The sequence below is a fragment of the Gopherus evgoodei genome, chromosome 2 (genome assembly GCF_007399415.2).
Source record: "Gopherus evgoodei ecotype Sinaloan lineage chromosome 2, rGopEvg1_v1.p, whole genome shotgun sequence".
NCBI lineage: Eukaryota > Metazoa > Chordata > Testudines > Testudinidae > Gopherus > Gopherus evgoodei.
This window is the reverse complement of record NC_044323.1, coordinates 264,585,717-264,611,564: the sequence shown is the minus strand read 5'-3', so window position 1 is coordinate 264,611,564 and position 25,848 is coordinate 264,585,717. Positions and strand designations below refer to the sequence as shown.

Sequence of the window (25,848 nt, the reverse complement as noted above, 5' to 3'; positions counted from 1 at the left end):
AGTAGTTACAGTGCGGTCAACATCTGCCCCACAACCACGAGCAGCAGGCACATGGGACTTTGGAGAGCAGCAGTAGAGGAGAAGTGGCTCGTGCATTAGGCCCCTGCGGAGGAGGAGAGCCTCGAGGCTGCGGCTTTTGCCATTCAAAACCCGGGGAGGGAGGCTGCCACGCATAGGGCTTTAGGACCCTGAGGCACCACTAGGACCTGGCGGAAGGGGCGCGGGAGCCGCTCCGAGATGCTGTGGACCACAGCACCACCTACTTACTGCCGCCTCCAGCCCCCAGCGCATCCCTCTGGCGCGCCCCGGCTGCGGAGGGCGAGGGTGAGTCTGCCCCGCCGGACAGCCCCACGTCACAGCCGGAGCGCGGGGATAAAAGGGCCGGGAGGCGAGACACCGCCGGACTCGTGGGGCGGCAGCGCCACTGGTTGCTCCCCAGCAGAGGCGGGGGGCTGGCTGGCGAGGGGCACGTTGCACAAACCGCCGGGTCGCCTCCCGGCCAGGCAGCAGCCTCTCCGGCCGCCCCGCGGAGCCCCTGCGCCCCGGCTCCCAAACTTCGCCTGCCCACGTGTTGCTAGCGGGGAGCCGAGGGGCGCCGCTTCCCTGACCCGCTGCCGGTGCCGCAGGATGGCTGGAGGGGCCGCTCCGCTGCCTGCTCGGCGCTGAAGGTACGGACCGTGCGCCAGAGCCTGCCCCGCTCTCGCCCCCGGGGCGCAGGGCTCCTGCCCCTCCAGTCCCCGGTGGGGGCGGACAAAAGAGCCCGGCGTTGGCTTGGCACAGCGAGCCCCGGCCGAGCCTGCCCCGGGCTCCCCCAGTGCAGCCACCTGGGGCAGAGTTGGGGCTTTTGGCTGGTCCTCTCCGCTTTGCCATCCCCGTGGCCTCGGTGCAGGCAGGGAGGGTGGGACTTAGCCCCCCCCCCCCCCAACCACACACACACCCAGCTCTGCTCCTTGTCTGCAGATCAAAGGAGATGCTGGGAGCTGCTGCCAGTTCGCAGCGCCTGGGCAGGGGAGCGGCCGGCGGGTGGTGACTCCGCAGCCGGACTGGATCCTACCACTGCGGCCCCTTGCGCTCAGCCTGGCACCTCCTGCCCTGGCCCCGCCAGCCGGCTGATTTGTCCCCTCGGAGAGAAGCTGCCCCCTCGCCGCCCAGGATGCAGTTTCGCCTCTTCTCCTTTGCTTTGCTCGTCCTGAACTGTATGGATTACAGCCACTGCCAAGCCAGCCGCTGGAGACGCAGCAAGAGAGGTCAGTAGTGTGGCACCCACTGCTCCCCCGGGGCTGTGCGGACCGCCGGCGGCTGCCCCTCTGCCTAGCCCGGGCCGGCGGCGGCTGGGTCCGGGTTCGAGGCCGCACGCGCGGGGTGGGAGCGCTTGTCCCGCACGCGTGGCCGGGGACCTGTCAGATCCCCGGGAGGAGGGAGTGTGCGCTGGTGGCACTGTGCAGCCTTAGCCTAAAGTGACTTATTGAGGAGCAGCAAATGCGTCCTGCCTGCTCCCGCGAGCTGGTTCGGGAGGTACAGTCGCTCTTGTCCTCCCCACTGAGCTCGGCTGCCTGGCAAGGTGGTTTAAAACCCCATCGACAAAAGGCACAGCCTCAGGTGCCCTGCCTTGAGTCCCCGCTCCCCTAAGGGGTTCGGCGCTGCGCTAACTCGCAGAGACACCCGTGGGCTGGTTGGTCCCAAACGGAGGAAATCCCCGTTAGCCGTTTGCAGGCAGGGAGTTGAAAATCCCAGCCGACCTGCGCTTGGCTGCATTTGTCAGCTAGAGCCGTGGGACCAGGCGCTGAACTTGGCTCTCTGCTGGGGGACGGGAGGGATCGTGCTGAAACAGGGGGTCGGCGCTGTACGCTGCGACGCCCAGTTTGCAGGGGGGTCTATTTAGAATAGGGTCGATTGGGTGCCGGGAGCCTGTAAGTGAAAGGGGGACATTGCGTGTGCGATGCGACTGCCCATCCCAGCACCAACAGGGCTGGATCCAGGTACAGGACATTAGACGTGCTGGTGAACAGAGCGGCAGTGAATCTAAAAGTGGCAGGTACATTGATGGCCATGGCAGCCCCAGAGACTCCCCTTTGTCCCAGGAGATAGTCGTGACAGGGCTGGTGATTCTACGGTAATAGGTCCTGACTCGTCCCCTGCCCAGCCTGAGAGGTGATCTGTTTATAACGGGCTTTACGGAGAAATGTTCCTGCCATCTGGCCCTCCCCGGGACAGCGCTTCTGCCCGTCTCTCACTGCTCTATTAAACTGTTCTCACTTTAGCTCTGCTTCTCCGGGACTGAGTTAATGCCCTTTGCCAAGCGGATGCAGCACTTCTCAGTTCCGAGTACGCCTGAGCTCGTTTTACAGAGGGGATCTGGTCTTATGCCTATGGTGATTAGTTGCACATGGTAAATTATTCTACCCTTCAGAAGTTATTACCTTGCATAGATCTAGAACTACTAATGAGCTTGTATTTACCACTGGAAGTAAACTACTTTGTCATTTACCCTGTAAATTAGTTTCAAACCAGTCAAAGGCTTTTACACAATACTGTTGGTTTATATCTATGAAAGAATATTTTTAGTTTGAAAAAAAGATGTAAATGTATTTCAGGACTAAAATAGGATTTTGTTAAGTACATACTTGTTTAGGTTAGGCGTTAGTAGAGTCTTGTTTCCTCATTATATTGTCTCAAGGAATTGGGCACTTTATAATGTAAGGAGATTGATAATTGATTTTGGCACACATTCGTTTTTAAAAATCAATTTAAGAAGTTTTGAGAGGGATCCTTGCTTTCTAAATAGCGAGATTCTTGAAGTACACCTTAACGACACACAGAGAGAAGATTTTGTATGAGGAATGCATTTTAGAGAATTATCACAAAGTTTTAATTTGTTTTGCTTCCAGATATTGGAGGTTTTCAAAAACTGGAATTGCTAGAGATTAGTTATTGGTGTTGTGGAATATGTCATTACAGCACCCATGTGGACAAAAGTGTTACTGCATCTTCTCTCTAAATTTCAGCGTTGTTTTTTCTAGGTCTTGCCCTCATCTAGAACAACTATAGGTATCTATCTAAACTTAAGCAGTTATATTAGTTTTCACTTTCCTCACTCTTCTCTCCCCCCACCATAGTTAAGAACAATCTGGTAATTCAGCTATTACTTCTCACATTTCATGAGACTTTGTAACCAAAAGGTTGTTGGTAAACCTGTTAACATCTCCAGTGCTTAGCAAAAATAAGTCCTAATAAACTGCTAAGCAGAAGAGGCTTATACTTTCAGGCACATTAAACTTCTGAGTGGGTCAAAATTACATTGGAAAATGATTTAGTTCTGATGTTTTTCCAACAGATGGTTTGCAGAATTAAATTTTTGTATGCCTGGCTAAAACTGCAGCAGTCCTTTAAAGTGACCAGACTGACTATCTGTGCTAACAAAGGGTACACTGTGTCTTTAATTAAATGTGGAACTACTTAGAGTGCTGGCTAGACAGTGGAGAGTGATAGTAGTATTTCTGCTTTACAACACAGCTTAAGGATTGCATTGTGGGAGTATAGAAATGAATAGAGATCTAACTTGAGTTGCGTGAATTGTCCCCCTACAAAAACTTAAGCTGGTTTTAATTGATCTCATGTTCACTGATTGATCTTAGATCAATTGTTGTACTTGTTGGACAACTGGCTTTCCCAAAGGAGATTGATTTAAATTAGTTTCTTGATGGACATTTGACTACTCATGAAATAACATTGCTATTGACAGTTGACTTGCTGGATCTGTTTTGTGCTATCACCTAAGGCTTTCATTTTGGACTGCGGAGAATGCAATATAGTTTCAGTTAATAAACTTTAAAGAAATAAAAGTGGCTGATAAGAGCTAAAGGCAAGATCTGTGAATATATTTGAAATTATAATTGACATCTACCATGCAATATAAAGACTGAAGTAATGTCTGAGTTCAGGATTCAAAATTTCTGTAATTTCACAATTTTTCCATTTCCCATCTGTAAATAATCAGGCATTCACTGTGGGGTACTGGCAGTTAGAAATTTTCTGGCATTCTATTATGTATAGTATATGATCTCAGCTGCTCCATAATATCATTTTCTTAATGAAATAAAATTGTTGACATAGATAATTTCTCCTGTGCAGTAGGAATCAATTGCAACCAGTTTGGAATGTCAAGCAAATTTATCCTATTAACTGATTTTAAAAAAACAAAGCATTTTAAAAATCTGGACAATGACCTGTGGATCTGTGTTTCTGTGCATAGGAAATGGGGTTTATAGCTAGCATTTCCAGGAGAGTATAGTAAATACTGGAGAAAGCTGATCATATGTTTTCCTTCCTCCTTCTCCCGCTTTCCCATCCCAGACCAAATTATGTAACATAATACAATAAAAGTGGATGAAAAATTTGAGGTTTACAGTTTGATTCCTAACAGGCATTGATTTCACAATATAAAATGAACAGGTCACATCAGAAATTTATTCTTTAAATTTCTCAATCAAGAGATTTCTATTAGTGCAACAGGAAAAAAGTTATAAACAAACATATGTAACTTACACTCTCATTTCTCTACACTTAACAATTTTCTGCTGCAGCACTAAAATATTATTTGCTATGGTTAATTCATATCAATATTCTTATGGGAGTGGGAAGTCTTTGTCCGAGAGTGCTAGGATTTACTTGGAATTTACTAGGAAGATTGTTTACTCTTCCTGCAGAAACTGTTTTAAAACATATTTTAAAGTAATATAGGTGAAATGCCAGTAGACTAATCTTGTATACCAAAGTATCTCCTTTCCATTTCATGATTTGTAAGGCATAATTGAATTTTACAGTTCTCTTGGATACTTATGTATCAGAGGGTAGCCGTGTTAGTCTGGATCTGTAAAAGCAGCAAAGAATCCTGTGGCACCTTATAGACTAACAGACGTTTTGGAGCATGAGCTTTCGTGGGTGAATACCCACTTCCTCAGATGCATGTAATGGAAATATCCAGGGGCAGGTATATATATGTGTGCTAGCAAGCAAGCTAGAGATAACGAGGTCAGTTCAATCAGGGAGGATGAGGCCCTGTTCTAGCAGTTGAGGTGTGAAAACCAAGAGAGGAGAAACTGGTTCTGTAATTGGCAAGCCATTCACAGTCTTTGTTCAATCCTGAGCTGATGGTGTCAAATTTGCAGATGAACTGAAGCTCAGCAGTTTCTCTTTGAAGTCTGGTCCTGAAGTTTTTTTGCTGCAGGATGGCCACCTTAAGGTCTGCTATAGTGTGGCCAGGGAGGTTGAAGTGCTCTCCTACAGGTTTTTGTATATTGCCATTCCTAATGTCTGATTTGTGTCCATTTATCCTTTTCCGTAGAGACTGTCCAGTTTGGCCGATGTACATAGCAGAGGGGCATTGCTGGCATATGATGGCGTATATTACATTGGTGGATGTGCAGGTGAATGAACCAGTGATGGTGTGGCTGATCTGGTTAGGTCCTGTGATGGTGTCGCTGGTGTAGATATGTGGGCAGAGTTGGCATCGAGGTTTGTTGCATGGATTGGTTCCTGAGCTAGAGTTATTATGGTGTGGTGTGCAGTTACTGGTGAGAATATGTTTCAGGTTGGCAGATTGTCTGTGGGCAAGGATTGGCCTGCCACCCAAGGACTGTGAAAGTGTGGGATCATTGTCCAGGATGGGTTGTAGATCCTTGATGATGCGTTGGAGGGGTTTTAGCTGGGGGCTGTATGTGATGGCCAGTGGAGTCCTGTTGGTTTCTCTCTTGGGTTTGTCTTGCAGTAGGAGGCTTCTGGGTACACGTCTGGCTCTGTTGATCTGTTTCCTTATTTCCTCATGCGGGTATTGTAGTTTCGAGAATGCTTGGTGGAGATTTTGTAGGTGTTGGTCTCTGTCTGAGGGGTTAGAGCAGATGCGGTTGTACCTCAGTGCTTGGCTGTAGACAATGGATCGTGTGATGTGCCTGGGATGGAAGCTGGAGGCATGAAGGTAGGCATAGCGGTCGGTGGGTTTTCAATATAGGGTGGTGTTAATGTGACCATCACTTATTTGCACCATGGTGTCAAGAAAGTGGACCTCCCGTGTAGATTGTTCCAGGCTGAGGTTGATGGTGGGGTGGAAGCTGTTGAAATCATGGTGGAATTTTTCCAGAGTCTCCTTCCCATGGGTCCAGATGATGAAGATGTCATCAATGTAGCGTAGATAGAGAAGGGGTGTGAGTGGACGAGAGCTGAGGAAGCGTTGTTCCAGGTCGGCCATGAAGATATTGGCATATTGTGGGGCCATGCGGGTGCCCATAGCAGTGCCACTGATCTGGAGATATATATTGTCATCAAATTTGAAATAGTTGTGTGTAAGTATAAAGGCACAGAGCTCAGCAGCCAGTTGTGCTGTGGCATCATCAGGGATGGTGTTCCTGACAGCTTGGATACTTACTTACTTAAGTGCCTGCTTTTACACTGGTCTTAAAATGCCTTGGGTTGTTTTCAGGTCCCTATTCTTATCTCCTTTAGTGGTCACCAGGCTTGTCTTGTGTGCCTTACCAATTGCAGCCAGTGTCAAAATAACACCTCTTGGGGTTGTGCAGTTTACTGCATTATGCATTTGAGTGAATATCCAGCATCAGGGACACGTGAGAGATCAAAAGCTTCAAACCAAAATTATCTTAAAACATCTAGGAACAGGATCCTTACTTACAGGATGAGGGATTGGGTTCTGGAAAGCAGTGACTCTGAAAAGGACTTGGTGGTCATTATAGATAACCAGGCTATAATGTGATGCTGTGACAAAAGGTCTAATATGGTACTTGGATGTATTAATAGGTGAATACTGAACAGTAACAGGGAGGTGGTACTACCTGTAACAGCCAAGAGCCCAGTGGCTTTGGCACTCAATTAGGATATGGGAGACTGAGGTTTAAGTCCCTCCTCTGAATCATAAAAAACCTGGAAAGATCATGGGGTTCATCCTGATGCAAAATGGGAAAAATTCTGTACTCAAAAGTTTTTTTGTTTAGTCTGGAGAAGAGAATACTGAAGGGGGACAGTTTTCAAGTACATAAAAAGGTTGTTATTAAGGAGGAGGGAGAAAAATTTTTCTTGTTAACCTCTGAGGATAGGACAAGAAGCAATGGGCTTAAATTGCAGCAAGAGAGGTTTAGGTTGGACATTAGTAAAAATTTCCTAACTGTTGGTGGCTAGGCACTGGAACAAACTGCCTTGGGAGGTTGTGGGATCTCCATCACTGGACATTTTTAGTTAGCTAAACACCTGTCAGGGATGGCCTAGATAATATGTAGCCCTGCCATGAGTATGGGGGACTGGACTAGAAGACCTCTCGAGCTTCCTTCCAGTCCTATGATTCTATGACTATCTGTACAGGATTGGTGAGATCACTACTAGAATGTTGAATCTAGTTCTCATGTCTACATTCTAAAAAGAGACATGGAAAAATTAGAGAGGGCTAAAATAAAAACTACAAGAATAAGTTGTTGTCTGGAAAATATAGGTTGAGAAGGAGCTCAATATATTTAGCTTATCAAAGAGAAGGTTGAGGCAACATGGCTATAATCACCAATATAAGGAGAAGATATCTGATTCTAGAGGGCTCTTTAATCTAGCAAGCAAAAGCATAACAAAACCCAATGGCTAGAAGTTAAAGTCGGCAAAGTTCAAATTGAAAACAAGGTTAACATTTTAACAGTGAAGGTAACCACTTGGATGTGGTAGATTCTCCCTCACTTTGAGTCTTTAAACCAACATTGCATGTCTTTCTAAAAGAGATGCTCTTGTTCAGCTACAAATTGTTGAACTGGGTGAAATCTATGGGCTGTGTTATGCAGGATGTCTGGCTAGATGATCATAATGGCCCTTCTGGCCTTAAAATTATGAAAAACAAGTTACCTTCTATCTTTGACTTTTGAGTACAAAACATACGTAGGTCTAAGGCTACATCCAGACTAGGCTGGGTAAGTCAGATTCTTAGGCCTGGTCTACACTACAAGCTTAGATGAATGGAAGCCACCTTATGTCGACCTAATAATGTATGCGTCTACACTACCCGATCCCTTCTGCTGACCTAACTTGCCTGTAAAGTTGACTTAATTACTCCACCTCCATGAGAGGCGTAGTGCTTAATTCAATGTTGGTGGTCACCAGAGAGGCAGTGTAAATGCACCTTGTGTAAGTTGAGTGAATTGGCCTCCAGAAGGTGTCCCAAAATGCTCCACTGTGACTGCTCTGGAGATCATTTTCAACTCTGCTGCACAGCAGCCACATACACAGGAAACAGCTCCTCCCTTGTTAAAACCCCGGAACTTTTGAGTTCCCATTTCCTGTTTGATCAGCATGGAGAACTAGCCAACCCAGCTGATCATGGTGACTCAATGCCCCAAACATGCTGCAGCCTGGAGTACACAGGAGGTGGTGGATCTTATAGATCTGTGGGAAGAAGAGGCTGTGCAGGCACAGCTCCGACCCAACTGAAGAAATGTAGACATGAATGAAAAGATTGCCCAGGGCATGGGAGAGAAGGGCTAAACCAGGAACACACAACAGTGCTGCATGAAAATCAGAGAACTTCGGCAAGCGTACCAGAAGACAAGGGAGGCAAACACTCATTCTGATTCTGCACCACAGACATGCTGCTTCTGCAATGAGCTGCATGTGATTCTCAGTGGCAACCCCACCACTATCCCCAAATGCAGTGTGGATACTCCAAGGAGTCTGAGTCTGGGGCCACCTCAGGCAACAATGAGGAGGACATTCTGGGTGAGGAAAAAGGAGGAAAAAGGGAGACAGACGAGAGGTGGATCCATTCTCTCAGAGAGTCAGGAGCTATTTTTAACCCCAGAACCCAGCCAGTTGTAGGACAGCATCATGGTTGAATGTGATGCCAGGGAAGGCACTTCTGGTAAGTATGCAATTTCAATCAAACTGTAGGGGTTATATGTTCTTATATTTTGTGTTTAATCTGAAGGAAAAGTCCTTCCCAGTGGCTGCTCCAGCTAGGCAGAGAGTGCCCCACAGAAAAGACTGTTTATGTGTACAGGGATGGCCTGGGAATCCTTCATGGAGATCTCTAGGAAATTTTTATGGAGGTACTCTGTGATCCTTTGCAGACAGTTTCAGGGGAGGGCTGCCTTATTTCTTCCACTACAGTGGAAGACTTCCCCACGCTACTCCAATATTAACTCTGCTGGCATCATTGTGGTACACAGCACAGCAGACGAGGACCAACTCTGTATCCAGATGCTTACAGCATCTGCTCCCTTGCCACCTCTGTTACCCCCAGAAAACTAATATCACATAGGGTCACCTAGGGAAAACCGTGGAAGTTTTCATTATAAGTGCTCGTACAGGAAACAATAGAGCATATTATCCACCACGTATGGTGATTTCTGGGTCCCTCAACCACACTTTCCCTAACATGCTGATGCTTTAGTTGGCAGGGGTCAGCACTGACCTCAGATTCTGCAAGTCCAGCATGACTATTACCACCAACATTAAGGGAAGGGGAGTGGGCTTCCTGTGTTCTCTCATGGCTGCAAACCACCCCTCCCCTAGAGCTGCCTCAGATGAAGACCCCAATTTGGAAGGCTTAATGCTGGTCTCAGGTCTCAGAGCAACATCCGTGTTGCTAGGAGGAGAGGTTATTGTCCATCTGCCCACCTGTGCTCCCGACGTGGGTTTCCCAGAAGTTGCAGCACAAGCTTCTGGGCCATACTCGCCATGGCTGGAACAGCAAACTGGTTTGTTGAATAGCTAGTTATTCTGATTATGTTCTGGCTTCCACTTGAGCGTAATAAGGGGAGTGTTTTTTAAATAGCAACTTTGTACTAGACCCAGGGTATAACTGACAGTGGTTGCCTTGTGCTTTGCCTGCCTTACAGTGGAAGGCTTGGCCTTCAGCACGTCCTCCACACTGGCGGAGAGGCTTTTACAGATAGAAGATGGAAAAAGAGACTGCACAATGACATGTGAGATAATGACCGCTTCTGGGAGAGCTTACATGGAGTTAAGAACCAGGAGGATTTCATTGTCTGAAAAACTGGACATGGACAGCAGGAAAGTATCCCAGGAGCATGAGCATGCCACTCAGGATGAGATGCTGCGGATTATGAAGGACCAATCAGACATGTTGAGGCATCTGGTAGAGCTTCAAGAAATGCAGTTTGGCTCCCTCTGCAGAACTGCCTACAAGCATAACCCTGTTCCCAATCCCCTTCTCCCAAACATTCCAGGAGGTGGGGGGAGGGGAAGTCCAGTATTCTTTCCACTCAACACTGGGAAAGGGTACTAAGAATAAAAGTCAGCCATTCAAAGACATTTGATGGGCAAGAGTACTGTGCTTTCACAGACAAGCTAACTTGGTTTCTCCCGTCCCAATTTTATCACATCATTTGCTCAAGGTTAAATTATTTTTCTGTTTTTTCAGTTTCTTTGTGCAATAAAAGTCAACACTTTGAGAATGAAATGCTCTTTATTTATTCCAATCATGGAGGTTTTGGGGGAATAGAGGAGGTACAGGGAAACTAATGCCACGGAGGGGATGGTATGGGAAGGCACAACGCAGGCAAGCAGCGACATTTCTGTGGCTCGTTATTGAAATGGGTTTTCAAAACTTCCTGACGATGCAGAGCTCCTTGCTGGTCTCCTCTTATCGCCCTGGTATCTGGCAGCTCAAAATTAGCTGCAAGGCTATCTCCATGCCCCGCCCCTCCAGAAATTTCTCACCCTTTGCCTCACAAATATTATGGAGCGATAACAATGGGGATATTGCTTTCACTGAGGAGTAACCTAGTAAGCAAACTTTGCCAGCAGCCCTTTTACCATCCAAAGGCATATTCCACCACCATTCTGCATTTGCTCAGCCTGTTGTTGAACTTCTTTTTACTGCTGTCCAGGCGGCCAGAGTATGGCTTCATGAGCCATGGGAGCAAGGGATAGGCTGGGTCTCCCAGGATCATTTATTGGCATTTCAACATCATCAGTGGTTATTTTGTGATCTGGAAAGGAAGTTCCTGATTGCAGCTTTCTGGATAGACCTGCATTCCTGGCCATCCCACATTGAGGTCGATGAAACACCCCCTGTGATCCACCAGCACTTGCATCCATAAAGAAGTACTCCTTTCGGCTTATGTACTCTTTGGCTAGGCAGTCTGGTACCAAGAGAGGGATTGCATGCCATCTATTGCCAAATTGCAGTTAGGGAACCCCATTGTGGCAAAACCATCCACTATGACCTGCATGTTGTCCAGTGTCACTATCCTTCTTAGCAGATGTTGTTTAATGGCCCTGCACACTTGGATCACAACGTCTCTCACTGTGGGTTTACCAACTCTGAATTGATTCCCCACTTACTGTTAGCAGTCTGGCATTGCAAGCTTCCACAGAGCGATCACCACTTGCTTCTCCACTGTAAGAGCAGGTCTCATTTTTAGCATTGTTGTGCTACAGGACTGGGGAGAGCTCTGCACAATGTTCCTGGAAAGTGGCCTTCCACATTTGAAATTCTGCAGCCACTGCTTGTCATCCCATTGCTGCATAATGATGCGATCCCACCAGTCAGTGCTTGTTTCCCGGGACTAGAAACAGCACTTCACTGTGTTCAGCTGCTGTGTAACTGCCAGCAGCAACTGGGAATTGTTTGATTCTATGGCTTGCAGCAGGGTTGCTTGAATGACATTGCAACGTTCCGCACGACAACTCCTGTCTCAGCTCTGGAAGTACTGCAAGATAAGGTGTGAATTGTCTGTAATGCTCACAACAAGAGTGCACAGCTCAGTTGGTCTATGCTTCTTGGGTTATGATGTATGCCTGGCTAAGCCTGGCTTTCAAAAAAAGGCGTGAGAAAAGTATGGGTTATTTACTCTTGATATCAGGGGAGGGAGGGAGGAAACTGCATCTTGAGAGGCTGAAGCCATGATCCTATTCCCACCCTGCAACAATGTTTTGGTCCCATGAGGCACTGCAAGCCCTTCCCAAAACCCCCTGTGGCTAGCTGCACTGTGGGATAGCTAGTCATGATGCAGTGCTCTGTGCATCGATGCAAGGGATGCTAGTGAGGTCGCACTCCACCGACACAATCAGCGTGGTGTGGACATGCACCACTGACTTAATTACTGCAGCAGCTGGATATCAACTTACATTAAGTTGACTTAACTTTGTAGTGTAGACATGCCCTTAGTTGCAGTAGAGAGAAATAAGAAGATCAGGAATCTGCTTTTTTTATAACATTGATTACAAGAGAACTCTCACTACATTTTTCTGGAATTGAGGTTTTTCCTTGAAAAAGCAGAGAGAGTAATTTTTCTTAATCAAGCAACACGGGTTGTTTTTGCACAGATCTAGTGAAGTGGTTGTCAAACTTTTCCATCTTGTGACCCTATGTTACAGCAGAAAAAAGTTTTAGGACATTGCCCCCCCACCACTTCCATAAAGCTATTAAATAGGGAGGCTGGTCACAACCCCCTGAAATGCATAAGAACGGTCATATTGGAGCAGACCAAAGGTCAATCTAGCTCAGTATCCTGTCTTCTGACAGCAGCCAATGCCAAGTGCCCGAGAGGGAATGAACAGAACAGGTAATCATCAAGTGATCCATCTCATCACCCATTCCCAGCTTCTGGCAAACAGACACTAGGACATCATCTCAGTCCATCCTGGCTAATAGCTATGATGGACCTCCATGAACTTATCTAGTTCTTTTTTGAACCCTGTTATGTAGTCTTGGCCTTCACAACATCCTCTGGCAAGGAGTTCCACAAGTTGACTGTGCGTTGTGTGAAAAACTTCCTTTTGTTTGTTTAAAATCTGCTGTCTATTGATTTCATTTGGTGACCATAGTTCTTGTGTTATGAGAAGGAGTAAATAATACTTGCTTATTTACTTTCTCCACACGAGTCATGAACCTCTATCATAACCCGCTTAGTCGTCTCTTTTTCAAGATGAAAACTCCCAGTCTTATTAATCTCTCCTCATATGGCAGTTGTTCCATATTCCTAATCATTTTTGTTGCCCTTTTTTGAACCTTTTCCAGTTCCAATCTATCTTTTTTGAGATGGGGTGACCACATCTGCATGCAGTACTCAAAATGTGGGTGTACCATGGATTTATATAGAGGCAATATGATATTTACTGTCTTATTATCTATCCCTTTCTTAATGATTCCCAACATTCTGTTTGTTATTTTGGACTGCTGCTGCACATTGAGTGGATGTTTTCAGAGAATTATCCACAATGACTCCAAGATCTCTTTCTTGAGTGGTAACAGCTAATTTAGACCTCATCATTTTATATGTATAGTTGGGATTATGTTTTCCAATGTACATTACCCAGTTTTGAAAGATCCTTTTGTAGCTCTTCGCAGTCTGCCTAGGACTTAACTATCTTGAGTAGTTTTGTATGATCTGAAAATGTTGTCACCTCACCGTTTCCCCCTTTTTCCACATCATTTATGAATATGTTGAATAGAACTGGTCCCAGTACAGACCCCTTGGGGACACCACTATTTAAGTCTCTCCATTCTGAAAACTGACCATTTATTCCTAGCCTTTGTTTCCTATCTTTTAACCAGTTACCAGTTCATGAAAGGATCTTCCCGCTTATCCCATGACAGCTTACCCTGCTTAAGAGCCTTTGGTGAGGGACCTTGTCAAAAGCTTTATGAAAATCTAAGTACACCATATCGACTGGATCCCCCTTGTCCACATGCTTGTTGACCCCTTCAAAGAATTCTAGTAGATTGGTGAGGCATAATTTCCCTTTACAAAAACCATTTTGACTCTTCTCCAGCAAATTATGTTCATCTATATGTCTGACATATAGATGCCTGCGTCCTGGCCCCCGGGAGAGCACCTGCCAAAATGCCGCCAAATTTCAGCTGCATTTCGGCAGGGACATCATCAAGAGGCATCACTGCCGAGATTCGCTTGAAATTGCTGTACTATACAGTAAGTTTTCAGCCCTTGTGGTTGCAAAGAAAACATTGCAAACACCAATCAAGCATGACCTGATGAAGTGCTGTTTCTCTAACTATGCAGACTGACTGTTTCAGCTCACACTGATGCTTCGAGACTTGCCAAGCTGCCCCAGAATGAGATGTGAGCAGTCTCTCAGTTTTCAGTACTGCTATTCAGAATCTGAGGAGCAGTGAACTGAGATGAATCAAACTGGTTTCTCACTGCTGCTGCTTGGAAAAGCTGAAAGCAACAGTGTCAGGCTCTGGAGATACTTATTAGGACGAAAAATAAAGTTGGTTGAAGTGTAAAGTAGTGCCAGCCTTCCTCTGCATCTTTGTAGCAGCCAGAAGGCTCTGTGGTGAGGGGGTGGGTGGGTTCTTTTGACAGACTGAGGCTTCAGATTTCAACACACCTACTAGTTGGAGGCTGGCATGAAGGCTAAGCTCCTAAGTATGGCAGGGGGACAACACCTCTAACTGCCTTAGAACCCTTGGGATTTCACAAGAATCTCATTTAGCTTCAGGTACATATCAGATCTTTTTTCTCCAGAGATTAAGGGGATTTCTGACAGCCTCCAAGACCATCAGCAGGTGTGAGAAGCTAATCCCACCCCCTGACCTTGGATAGTTCTGTCTCAGACATCTCAAATTCTAAGACGCACTTATGATTCTGATCTCCAATTACCAAACTGTGGTCAATGGAGCACTTGCTGGTGATCTGGCTGGTCATGCAGTGCTGGCTTTTCTTTGTGATGATGCTCAGATACTACAGTGATACAAATAAATTGATTCATGTAACTTTGCTTTAATCTTATCTAGTCTTAAATATGCTTTTGTTAAACACCTAAATAATTGTCCTACATTTTGTTTAGTGAATATGGAATGGGAAAGGTAGGTGATTGCCTTTCCCAGATTTTCCTCTTTATATCAAGAGTTGTTCCACTTAAAGGACATAAATAAAAAAGATAAAATAGGTAGGGTGGAAGGGAAGACAAGGCTTCCTAAAAGAAAGCAGAAGGAAACAATTAATATCCTAAATACCTTGATCATATGATGGCAAAGGGAGGAGAGATGCCCATAAAACAATCTCTTATTAAGTTGTGCTCCACAATATTGAGGTCCCCTGATCCAGTATAATAACATAGTCTCCTGGAACATCATTTTGGTGCCTTCATAGTTTGCAGACTATGGAAATCAATACCTACATCAATTAAATACCCCCTCTCTCAAAATATGTAATCAATTGCAGCCAAATACTCTATGTAGCTATAAGCTTTTGCCCCTTAACTTCTGGGATTTTTTGAGAAAATCTTATGCTGAACTCTTAATCTCTTCCCTTTCTATCATATAAACAGATTGTGTGTTTGAATGACTTCAACAAATTATACCTAATGTTTACAACAATCTTATACAGTTTCAGAATTATGTTTCAGAGTAAATAGAAACATTCCTTCTACTGAATTATGAACACTTATGGATGAGGATAACAGAAAACATCACATATAGTCACTATAGGATTAAAGGTGTCTTTAATTCTATTTAAGAAATGCAAACACCTATAAACAGGAAATTAATATTTTTCTACAAATAATCCAGATTAGGATTAGGGATTGGTCAGTACTGGACTCTGCTCCATTGGATTAAGTCCCTTTTTAGCAAAATTTTCCAGATTTTTCTTCTTTATTATCTGGATAATTTTTCTACTTACAAATGTAAATACTTACAATGCACAAGTTATGTGTGAAGAGAAGGGAGTATGGTAGGAAAAGTGTTGCTAAAGAAGTATAGAAAGAAGCAGTACAGCAATTTCAACTTTTAGACCCTATATATGCTGGGTGTCTTTTGTACTAGTGCAGCTCCTCTGGTGTAAACCCCTCAATGTAGACAAGCTACATCAGTTAAGACAGGATCCGTATTGGGAAATGTACCCTGGTAACATACTGGGGTTAGCTGCACCAGTGGAACCCCATGTTGCTCTAGTCCATAGTTTCTACAAAAGGAATCTGCGATGTTATAGCTACACCGGCACAAACTTCCCAAGCACTTAGCATTGCTTGAAGTTGATGTGCTGGATGGAGTATGTCATCACAACAATAACACTGATCCATTTCAGTCTAGGCTTGTATTAATGATGACTTCTAGTTTCTGGCATGTATTACCACAGGATCTGTAGTGGGTATTATGCACTTTCATACAAATCTACTGACATATTTACCTAAAGAATCTATTAGCAAGTCTGCAGAAAAACTTCTGCCTATTTATTCTTTCTCTTTGGATGTTATATTCTGAAGCCCTTGTCCTTGTTTAAGGTACATCTTGAAATTGCTGCCCTTTTCCCCAAACCCGCCCCTTCCCATGATGATCTAGCTACTTTCCCCTAGGTTTCACTCGTGTGGATGGTCATCTTCAGATAGGAGGGCAGAAGTCATGCAGCTAACCTCTCTCTTCCATCCAGCAAAGCTCCTTTTGGGACAGCTAGGCAGCCTAGTCTTTCTCTCATGGATATATTGCTATGGCAGCAACTGAATGATAGGAAAGACCTTGGTCCATGTTAATATAAGCCTTAACACTCTGCTTTATCCATATGCTGAGGTGCTGCCATAGACTGAAGTAGATAATGCCTGTGCTTTGTCATGGCAGTTAATCAGCTATTGCATCTTGTAGAGACCTCAGTTCTGCACAAGTGTCCTGAACTCAAGATATTTTTCTCAATGAAACATTGCTATCTAGTGAACAGCACTGATTCCAAGGATGCTGTGATGACAGCGGGTTGTGGTTTCTTTGTTGTGATGATGAAATGTTACGGAATTACAAGAGGTCACCACAGTATTTTTTCATTCAGTACACTCTTTATTGAACTCTCCCCACGATGTGCCTGATTTCAAAGACTTCTTCAGAACTGAGGCTCATTAAAAAGGAAAATCTGTGGCTAAAATTTTTAAGAAACTGGTTGGGGTTTTTTGTATTAAAGTTATTAAAGTAATTTTTGGTTCTCTTAGAATGTGTTTAGGGAAAGTGTTTAAATTGATGCAAGTTTATTTTTTTCACTCAGAAATATTACAGCAGCAAAAACCTCATTGTAATCTCAGTGGGACTTGTGTGTTATGAGACTCTGTTTGTAAAGAGTATATACCAAATGTTTGTAAAGAATATTATAATTTTCTGTATTACTGTAGTGCCTATGGGGCCCATTGTGCTAGGCACTGTGCAGAAACATAGTGAAAGATAGCTCTGCCCTGAAGAGTAAATAGACAAGACAGCCATAGTGGGGGGTGGGGGGAGCAAACAGAGGTACAAATAGATGCTGTGACTTGGCCATCATCATGCAGTAGATCAGTGGCAGAGCCAGGGAATAGAATGTAAGTCTCTGGACTCCCAGTCCATTACCATATCCACTGAATCATGCTGCCTTTCTGCTTTAAGATGTCATTATAGTGCAAGCCTCAATCTGAAATTGCAGAATTCTGGCGTGACTATATTTCTCTCAGCAGATGTGGAAAAGGAGGAGTGATTGTTGTGTCCACTGTGTAATTTCCACCCCACTCACCCATGTGCACACACAGTCTTTTGCAGAGGCTTTCTAGTGGTTGCGCCAGAAAGATCTGGCTCAGCTTGTTTTTGGGGGGCAGGAAGGAGAGGAGCTATATTTCTCCTCTCCTCAGGTGTGGATATAATCTGTGCCTAATTCATCTGTGCTTTATTAACCATAGGTCTTGTCTGCAGTGCTCTCAGACAGTGGTTTTTGTTCTTCGTGATTGCTAACTTGGGTCTTAGTCCAACTCACCCTTGGCTAGGCAGAGGGGCGTCATGGAGAGCCTCTGGGGTTCTTTACTCTGGAGGAATTCCCAGGATACAAAGGTTTGGAAAGCTGAACTCTCTGCAGCTTCATAATTCTCCTAGCCCATTTATAGGAAACATTGACAACCTCATGTTGTTTCATGGTCTCCGGGGGGAGGGAGGGAGCAGGAACTCCCAGTTCTGTCACTTCCCCTCAGCGAGAATTTAGGTTCAACACAGTTCCCGGAATATGCCCCTCCTTTTTTAATACTGTTTCACATGAACAAAAATGGCAAAGCTTGGAAAAAACAGAAGTAGAAACTTAAGAGAAATTAAACAAAATGAAAAGAAAGTGAAGGTGGAAAGAGGAGTTAATCTGAGTGACCTGGGCTATTGAGCTTATCCCTGATTTTCCACATGTCCCAGGAGCTCTGCTTCCCACCTTCCTACCTAGCTTTTATATAAGCTTTTCCCTCCTCTATTTCTTCTTTCCCCATTGAACACCTCATAATACACTCAGTGTCACACTGTGAGTGAAATGGCCAAGGCATTGGGCCTGATTCTGAGCTTGCCTCCTCTGGGGTAAACCTGGAGTGATTTCAGTGGAATTATACTAGCAGTAATACCAGCGTGAATTAGATCAGAATGATGCATGCTGTGTTCCTTGTAACTTTTAAATGGTGCTTCTGCGCATTTTGTACTGCAGTGCTCTTGTAGTGTCAGACATGTTGAGCTCCAACCCAAAAGGCTGAAAGCTGGGCAATTCTCTTAAATAAGAGTTGGACTTCACTTGAGAACCTAACTCTCTCATTTTCATTCCTTCCAGTTCCGTTTCCATCAGACTCCTGGAAAAAAATGTAGTAGCCTCCAACTTCTGTTTTACTTATGGTAACATTAGCAGCAGCATAAATACATGTAGGTTTTTTTCCCTAACTTTTGGAGAAGGATTGTAATGTGACTCTTCTAAACCTGAATCCTAAAACAGACTTGGTCTCACATTGTTTTCTCTTAATAGCTTTCCAAGTAGCTGCTAAGTGAAACTACTGCATGTTCGTCCTGGTGTAATCTGAGGCTCACTGGGTAAAATAACATTAGTCTGTGCTACTTAAACACACTCTGGAAGGCTTAAGGAGGAGAGGAAGGAAAATATTTGAGGAGATCAACTGGATGTGGTCTAATACAAGTAAGGTCACCTGAGAAGGATTAGAGCTTGCCAAAGCTTGACCTGAATGAGAGACCTCCATTTAGGACTTGTGTTCCTACCAGATCAGCTGCTGGTAGTCTTTCCATAGGCAGTTTTCTACCACAGTCAAACAATGAAAGGGTCCAGTGATTTGCTTGGCTTCAATGTCTCAGCTGCAGTAAAGTTAAAAAAAAATCCCAGTTTAACATTCCTCCTCCTTATTAGCTGCAGCTGGCTCTTTCTAATTACAAAAGTCTTAACATTTTTTCATCTACACTCTGTGGCTTTTATCCTCACTTAGAGCTCAGTGTGTGCTCTCTAACTGATCAAGCACTGCACGTGTAGTTCATATGTTTAGCTTTGAGTTGCCTCAGAAAATACTTGTATTGGCACTTTACACTTTAAAACTCCACTTTAGAGTCCAACTGAAAATGTAGAGTACAGTGGCTGCTCAGAAGGGTGCAATATCAATGGTTGTCTCCTGACCCTCCCCGACCCCCCCATAATCTAGCTGTAAGTGCTTCAAGACCATGTGTTTAGTGTGTGGTCCCTATAAAGATGCCAACTCCTTACTATAGACCTTACACTTCTAGAGTGCCTTCTACTGGAGGATCTCAGTCTTCTTCCAGCACTCCTATGAAGGAGGAGGAGGATCATTTACAAAGATGGAAGCTGAAGCTCAGGAAGGTGCTAAGGAATGGGGACTGCAGATGCTCAGTTTCTCTGAAAAATCAAGTTACAAGTGTCACTTAACTAGAGCAGGTCAAAAAACAGGAAATATTTTTATATAGCTAGCAAGAACATCTAGAGTTTTCATAATTAGCTATGGCAAAATTTTTAAGAGAGCTATTAAACCTCACCCTTGAAGGTTAGGCAAGTCTAACTATTAGAATTCAGGAAAAAGACCTAATGTGAGGGGCAGATTTCTCCACAACTGCTGCAGGTTTTTACCCCTTCCTTTAAGGCATCTGGTTCTGGCCATTGTCATAGACAGGATATTGGACTAGATCAGGGGTTCCCAAGCTTGGTTCACAGCTTGTTCAGGGTAAGTCCCTGGTGGGCCATGAGACACTTTGTTCACCTGAGCGTCCGCAGGTACACCGTTTGCCGTTCCCAGCCAATGGGAGCTGTGGAAAGTTGTGAGGCACTTTGTTTACCTGAGCGTTCACAGGTACAGCCACTCACAGCTCCCAGTGGCGTGGGCCAGGCCACTCCTTCCCGCAGCTCCCATTGGCCAAGAATGATGAATCATGGCCACTGGGAGCTGCGAGCAGCCGTATCTGTAGATGCTCAGGTAAACAAAGCATTTCACAGCCTGCCAGGGGCTTACTCTGAACAAGGTGTGAACCAAGTTTGGGAGCCCCTGGACTAGATGGACCATGGGTCTGGTCCATTATGGCAATTCCTATGTACTTGTTTTGTGGAAAAAAATTCAAAATTAAGGAAATTTTAACTAACACTAAATTTTTCCAATTTCAATGCATAATTGTTACTTCCACTTAAACACAGTAAAAGAAGAATGGCTAGCCAAAAACTCAAAAGGTAATAAATAACAAAATGTTTTTTAAGTACATGAAAAGCAGGAAGCCTGCTAAAAAGACAGTGGGGCCCCTGGACGATTGAGATACAAAAGGAGCCCTTAAAGATGATAAAGTCATTGCGGAGAAACTAAATGGATTATTTTCTTCAGTCTTCATGGCTGAGGATGTTAGGGAGATTATCAAATCTGAGCTGTCCTTTGTAGGTGACAAATCTGAGGAATTGTCACAGATTGAAGTGTCACTAGAGAAGGTTTTGGAATTAATTGATAAACTTAACAGTAACAAGTCACTGGGACCAGATGGCATTCACCCAAGAGCTCTCAAAGAACTCAAATGTGAAATTGCGGAACTATTAACTATGGTTTGTAACCTGTCCTTTAAATCAGTTTCTGTTCCCGATGAATGGAAGATAGCTAATGTAACACCAATATTTAAAAAGGGATGTAGAGGTGATCCCGGCAATTACAGACTGGTAAGTCTAACATCAGTACCTGGCAAATTAGTTGAAACAATAGTAAAGAATAAAATTGTCAGACTGTCAAATAAACAGATAGTAGGAGTTAATAGAACAGAAGTACTTTATATCTCTTTTGCCTGTAAAGGGTTAACAAAATCAGTGAGCCTGGCTGTCACCTGACCAGAGGACCAATCAAGGGACAGCTGTTAGTTTTTGGTGGTTGTTCTCTCTGGGTTCTGAGAGTGACCAGACGTGCAACCAGGTTTCTCTCCAATCTCGCTGATACAGGTTCTTATAGATTCAAAATAGTAAGGACTAGGTGATAAGGCGAGTTAGGCTTATGTTTGTTTTCTTTATTTGCAAATGTGTATTTGTCTGGCAGGAGTTCAAATTTGTATTTTGCTGAAAGGATTTTAATTTGTACTTGAATACTTAGGCTGGGAGGGTATTCCCAGTGTCTATAGCTGAAAGACCCTGTAACATATTCCATCTTAAATTTAGAAAGATAATTTTTACTGTTTTTTCTCTCTTTTTAATTAAAAGCTTTTCTTGTTTAAGAACCTAATTGTTTTTTTATTCTGGTGAGACCCCAGGGGACTGGGTCTGGATTCACTAGGGAACTGGTGGGGAGAAAGGAGGGAAGGGGGAGAGAGAGGTTAATTTCTCTCTGTGTTAGGATTACTTTCTCTCTCAGGAAATGTCTGGGAGGGGGACAGGTGAATTTTCCTCTCTGTGTTAAGATTCAAGGAGTTTGAATCACAGTAATCTTCCATGGTAACCCAGGGAGGGGAAGCCTGGGAGAGGCAATGGTGAGGGAAAGGGTTTACTTTCCTTGTGTAAAGATCCAGAGGGACTGGGTCTTGGGGGTCCCCAGGCAAGGTTTTGGGGGGACCAGAGTGTACCAGGCACTGGAATTCCTGGTTGGTGGCAGTGCTACAAGTACTAAGCTGGTAATTGAGCTTAGAGGAATTCATGCTGGTACCCCATCTTTTGGACACTAAGGTTCAGAGTGGGGAATTATACCATGACATGGTGGCAGTGGTGGGATACATAGATAGATAGAATCAAAAAGCCAAGGAGGTTTTTATTTCTCTCCCTGCTAGCTATCTGCAGGCAGACTGAGAGGTTTGGGTTTAGAAGCAAAAGATAGTAGGATTTTTTTCTCTCTCTTTCCCTGCTAGCTGTGTGTAAAGCAGGCTAGAGGAGATTGTTTTAAAAGCAAAAGTCTGCAAGTTTTTTGGTCTCTCCCTTCTGAGTACTCTGAAGGCAAAGGCATTAGGGTTTAACAAGGATTTTTGTTAAACAAAGAAACTCCAGTTGTGAGTCACCATACACCTGCAAAACACATTTGCAAATGAATGGTTTTTTTTCTTTCTAACTCTGTCAGCAACCAGCTAGGTAGAAGGAGTTAAAAAAAGACTCTTTTGCTAAGCAACCCTAAGGAGGCAACAGAGAAGCAGCATTTCAGGCAGTAAACAACAGAGGGCGCCCCAACACAAGAAAGCAGAAACCATGACTACCAAGGACACCCTGAAACAGGAATGGGCAAGACTGGATGCAGAGGACCAAATCAAAGACGCAGACCACAGGTGAGACATGGAAAAAAACTACAAGAATTAGAAATAAAATAAAAAGAGATGGAGCTGAGAGAAAGAGAAAGAGAGGCTGCCCACAGGAGAGAGCTGGAGATAAAAGAAAAAGAGAGAGAAAGAGAGAAGGAACAGAGGGAAAAAGAGATGGAACTGAGAGAAAAAGAGGCTGCTCACAGGAGAGAGCTGGAGATAAAAGAAAGAGAAAGGGAAGAGAGGGAAAGAGAGAGAAAGCATGAACTGGAATTAGCATGGGCTGAACAGAATAACACAGCCAACCCTAACAACCCTTCTCCAGTTATTGTTCCACATCCCAAGACATTTCCCACATAAGACATTTCCCACCTACAAGGCAGGTGATGACACTGAGGCCTTCCTAGAAAATTTTGGAAGGATCTGCCATGGGCATCTCTGAAGACCAGTACATGATAGATCTGAGGCCACTGCTCAGTGGACCCTTAGCAGAGGTGGCAGCTGAAATGCCTGAGGAGAACATGAACGATTATAAACTTTTTCAAACCAAGGCCAGAATCAGAATGGGGCTAACACCTGAGCATGCCCATCAGAGGTTCAGAGCCCTAAAGTGGAAACCAGATGTGTCATTCACCCAACACGCCTACCACATTGGAAAGAATTATAATGCCTGGCTATCAGGAGCCAATGTTAAATCTCTGGACGACATGCACCTCCTAATACAATTGGAGCAGTTTTTAGAGGGTGTTCCTGAGGAAATAGAAAGGTACATCCTAGATGGGAAGCCCAAAACTGTAACAGAGGCAGGGGAGATTGGAGCCAGATGGGTGGAAGTGGCAGAAAAGAAAAGAGCTACTATCAAGGGGAGCGAATATCACAGGGGTCACACCGACAATAAACCCTATAACCGAGGGCAACCCAAGACCCCACCTACAACCCAAGGAAAGCTGCCAACGCCCTATTCTCTCACCTCACCAATCTCCAGTAACCCACCTCGGCCCAGTGACCAGTCAGCTGGGCGATGTTTTAAATGTAATGAACTGGGACATATAAAGGCCAACTGCCCCAAGAACCCCAACCAAGTGCAGTTCATTACACCACCATCACACCAAAGATCCCCAGGCCCAGATGCCTCTCAAATACCCTCGGAGCGAAGGGAAATTTTCAGAGTGGGCGGAAAGAAGGTTATCGCGTGGAGAGACACGGGGGCACAAGTGTCAGCTATCCACCAATCCTTAGTGGACTCCAAATTCATCAACCCAAAGGCCCAAGTGACAATTTACCCCTTCATGTCACAAGCTGTAGACTTGCCCGCAGCTAAACTGCCTGTCCAGTACAAAGACTGGTCAGGAATGAGGACTTTTGCAGTCTACGACAATTATCCCATCCCCATGCTACTGGGGGAAGACTTGGCCAACCAGGTAAAGTGGGCCAAGAGGGTGGGAATGGTTACACGCAGCCAAGCCAGGCAAGCCTCCAGACCCATCCCTGTTCCTGAACTGTCCACAGAGGCCCCGTCTGTGTTAGCAGAGACCCAGACAGAGGTAGTGGACCCAGATCCTCTGCCTACGACTGCAACAGCCACAGTACTTCCAGTCCCAGACCCGGACCTGGAAACGAAACCAACACCAGAACCATTGCCAGCACTGATGCCAGAGCTTGCAAATGCATCTTCAACCCCAACGCCAGAGGGCGCCAGCGAGCCTGAATTGGCAGAAGCAGCAGACAACCATACCCAAGAGGCTCAGCCAGAGCCTGAAATACCACCTGGTGAAGCAGCGGAGAGCGGTTCACCAGCCACGAAAACAACCCCATCACCTACATCGCTTCCCGAAGGACCAAGCCCAAGTCCACAGTCTAAGGAAGAACTGGTGTCTCCAGCCTCCAGGAAACAGTTCCAGACTGAGCAGGAAGCAGATGACAGCCTTCAGAAAGCTTGGGCGGCGGCATGGAGCACCCCACCACCAATCAGCTCTTCTAACCGATCCCAGTTTGTTATAGAACAAGGCCTTTTATATAAGGAGACTCTTTCTGGTGGACACCGGGAAGACTGGCATCCACAAAAACAGTTGGTGGTTCCAACTAAGTACCGGGGGAAGCTCTTAAGCTTAGCCCATTATCATCCCAGTGGCCATGCTGGGGTGAACAGAACCAAAGACAGGTTGGGGAAGTCCTTCCACTGGGAGGGGATGGACAAGGATGTAGCCAAGTATGCCCGGTCTTGTGAGGTGTGCCAAAGAGTGGGAAAGCCCCAAGACCAGGTCAAGGCCCATCTCCAGCCACTCCCCATAATTGAGGTCCCATTTCAGTGAGTAGCTGTGGATATTCTGAGTCCTTTCCCAAAAAAGACCCCCAGAGGAAAGCAGTACATACTGACTTTTGTGGACTTTGCTACCCGATGGCTGGAAGCAGTAGCTCTAGGCAACACTAGGGCTAAAACTGTGTGCCAGGCCCTAATAGACATTTTTGCCAGGGTAGGTTGGCCCTCCGATATCCTTACAGATTCAGGGACAAATTTCCTGGCAGGGACCATGAAAGAACTGTGGGAAACTCATGGGGTGAATCACTTGGTTGCCACCCCGTACCACCATCAAACCAATGGCCTGGTGGAAAGGTTTAATGAAACTTTTGGGGCCATGATACGTAAATTCATGAATAAACACTCCAATGACTGGGACCTAGTGTTGCAGCAGTTGCTCTTTGCTTACAGGGCTGTACCACATCCCAGTTTAGGGTTCTCACCGTTTGAGCTTGTGTATGGCCACGAGGTTAAAGGGCCATTACAGTTGGTGAAGCAGCAATGGGAGGGGTTTACACCCTGTCCAGGAACTAACATTCTAGACTTCGTAAGCAACCTACAAAACACCCTCCGATACTCTTTACCCTCGCTAAGAAAACGTAAAGGATGCTCAGGAAGAGCAAAAGGCCTGGTATAATAGACATACCAGAGAGTGTTCCTTCAAGGTAGGAGACCAGGTTATGGTCTTGAAGGAGCAACAGGCCCATAAGATGGAAGCATCATGGGAAGGGCCATTCACAGTCCAAGAGCACCTGGGAGTTGTTAACTACCTCATAGCATTTCCCAATTCCTCCCTAAAGGCCAGAGTGTACCTCATTAATTCTCTCAAGCCCTTTTATTCCAGAGACTTTCAGGTTTGTCAGTTTACAGCCCAGGGAGGAAATGACATTGCGTGGCCTGACGGTGTCTACTATGAAGGGAAAAGTAACGGTGGCATGGAAGAGGTGAACCTCTCCACAACCCTGCAACATCTGCATCTGCAACAGATCAGGAAGTTAATGCACACTCCCGTGAAAGTTCCCCAGAAGCAACTGGTTAAAAATTGTCCTTACAATGTGAAAAATCTTGTAGTTTTACATAATTA

General features: G+C 45.0%; 1 protein-coding gene across 4 annotated transcripts in view; it reads left to right on the top strand.

Annotated features, from left to right (window-relative positions):
* Positions 1 to 292: 292 nt before the first annotated feature.
* The window catches only part of RSPO2 (R-spondin 2), a 176,751-nt gene continuing 151,195 nt past the window's right edge, over positions 293 to 25,848 (top strand). For 2 of the 4 annotated variants that reach the window (XM_030549602.1, XM_030549599.1), the window contains exons 1-2: positions 544 to 668; positions 961 to 1,247. In XM_030549602.1, the coding sequence (XP_030405462.1) occupies positions 1,154 to 1,247 (94 nt within the window). In that variant the 5' untranslated portion in view covers positions 544 to 668; positions 961 to 1,153. Of the gene's footprint in view, positions 325 to 543; positions 669 to 766; positions 1,248 to 25,848 lie in introns of those variants that run through there. The other 2 variants (XM_030549601.1, XM_030549600.1) reach the window with 2 other exon arrangements.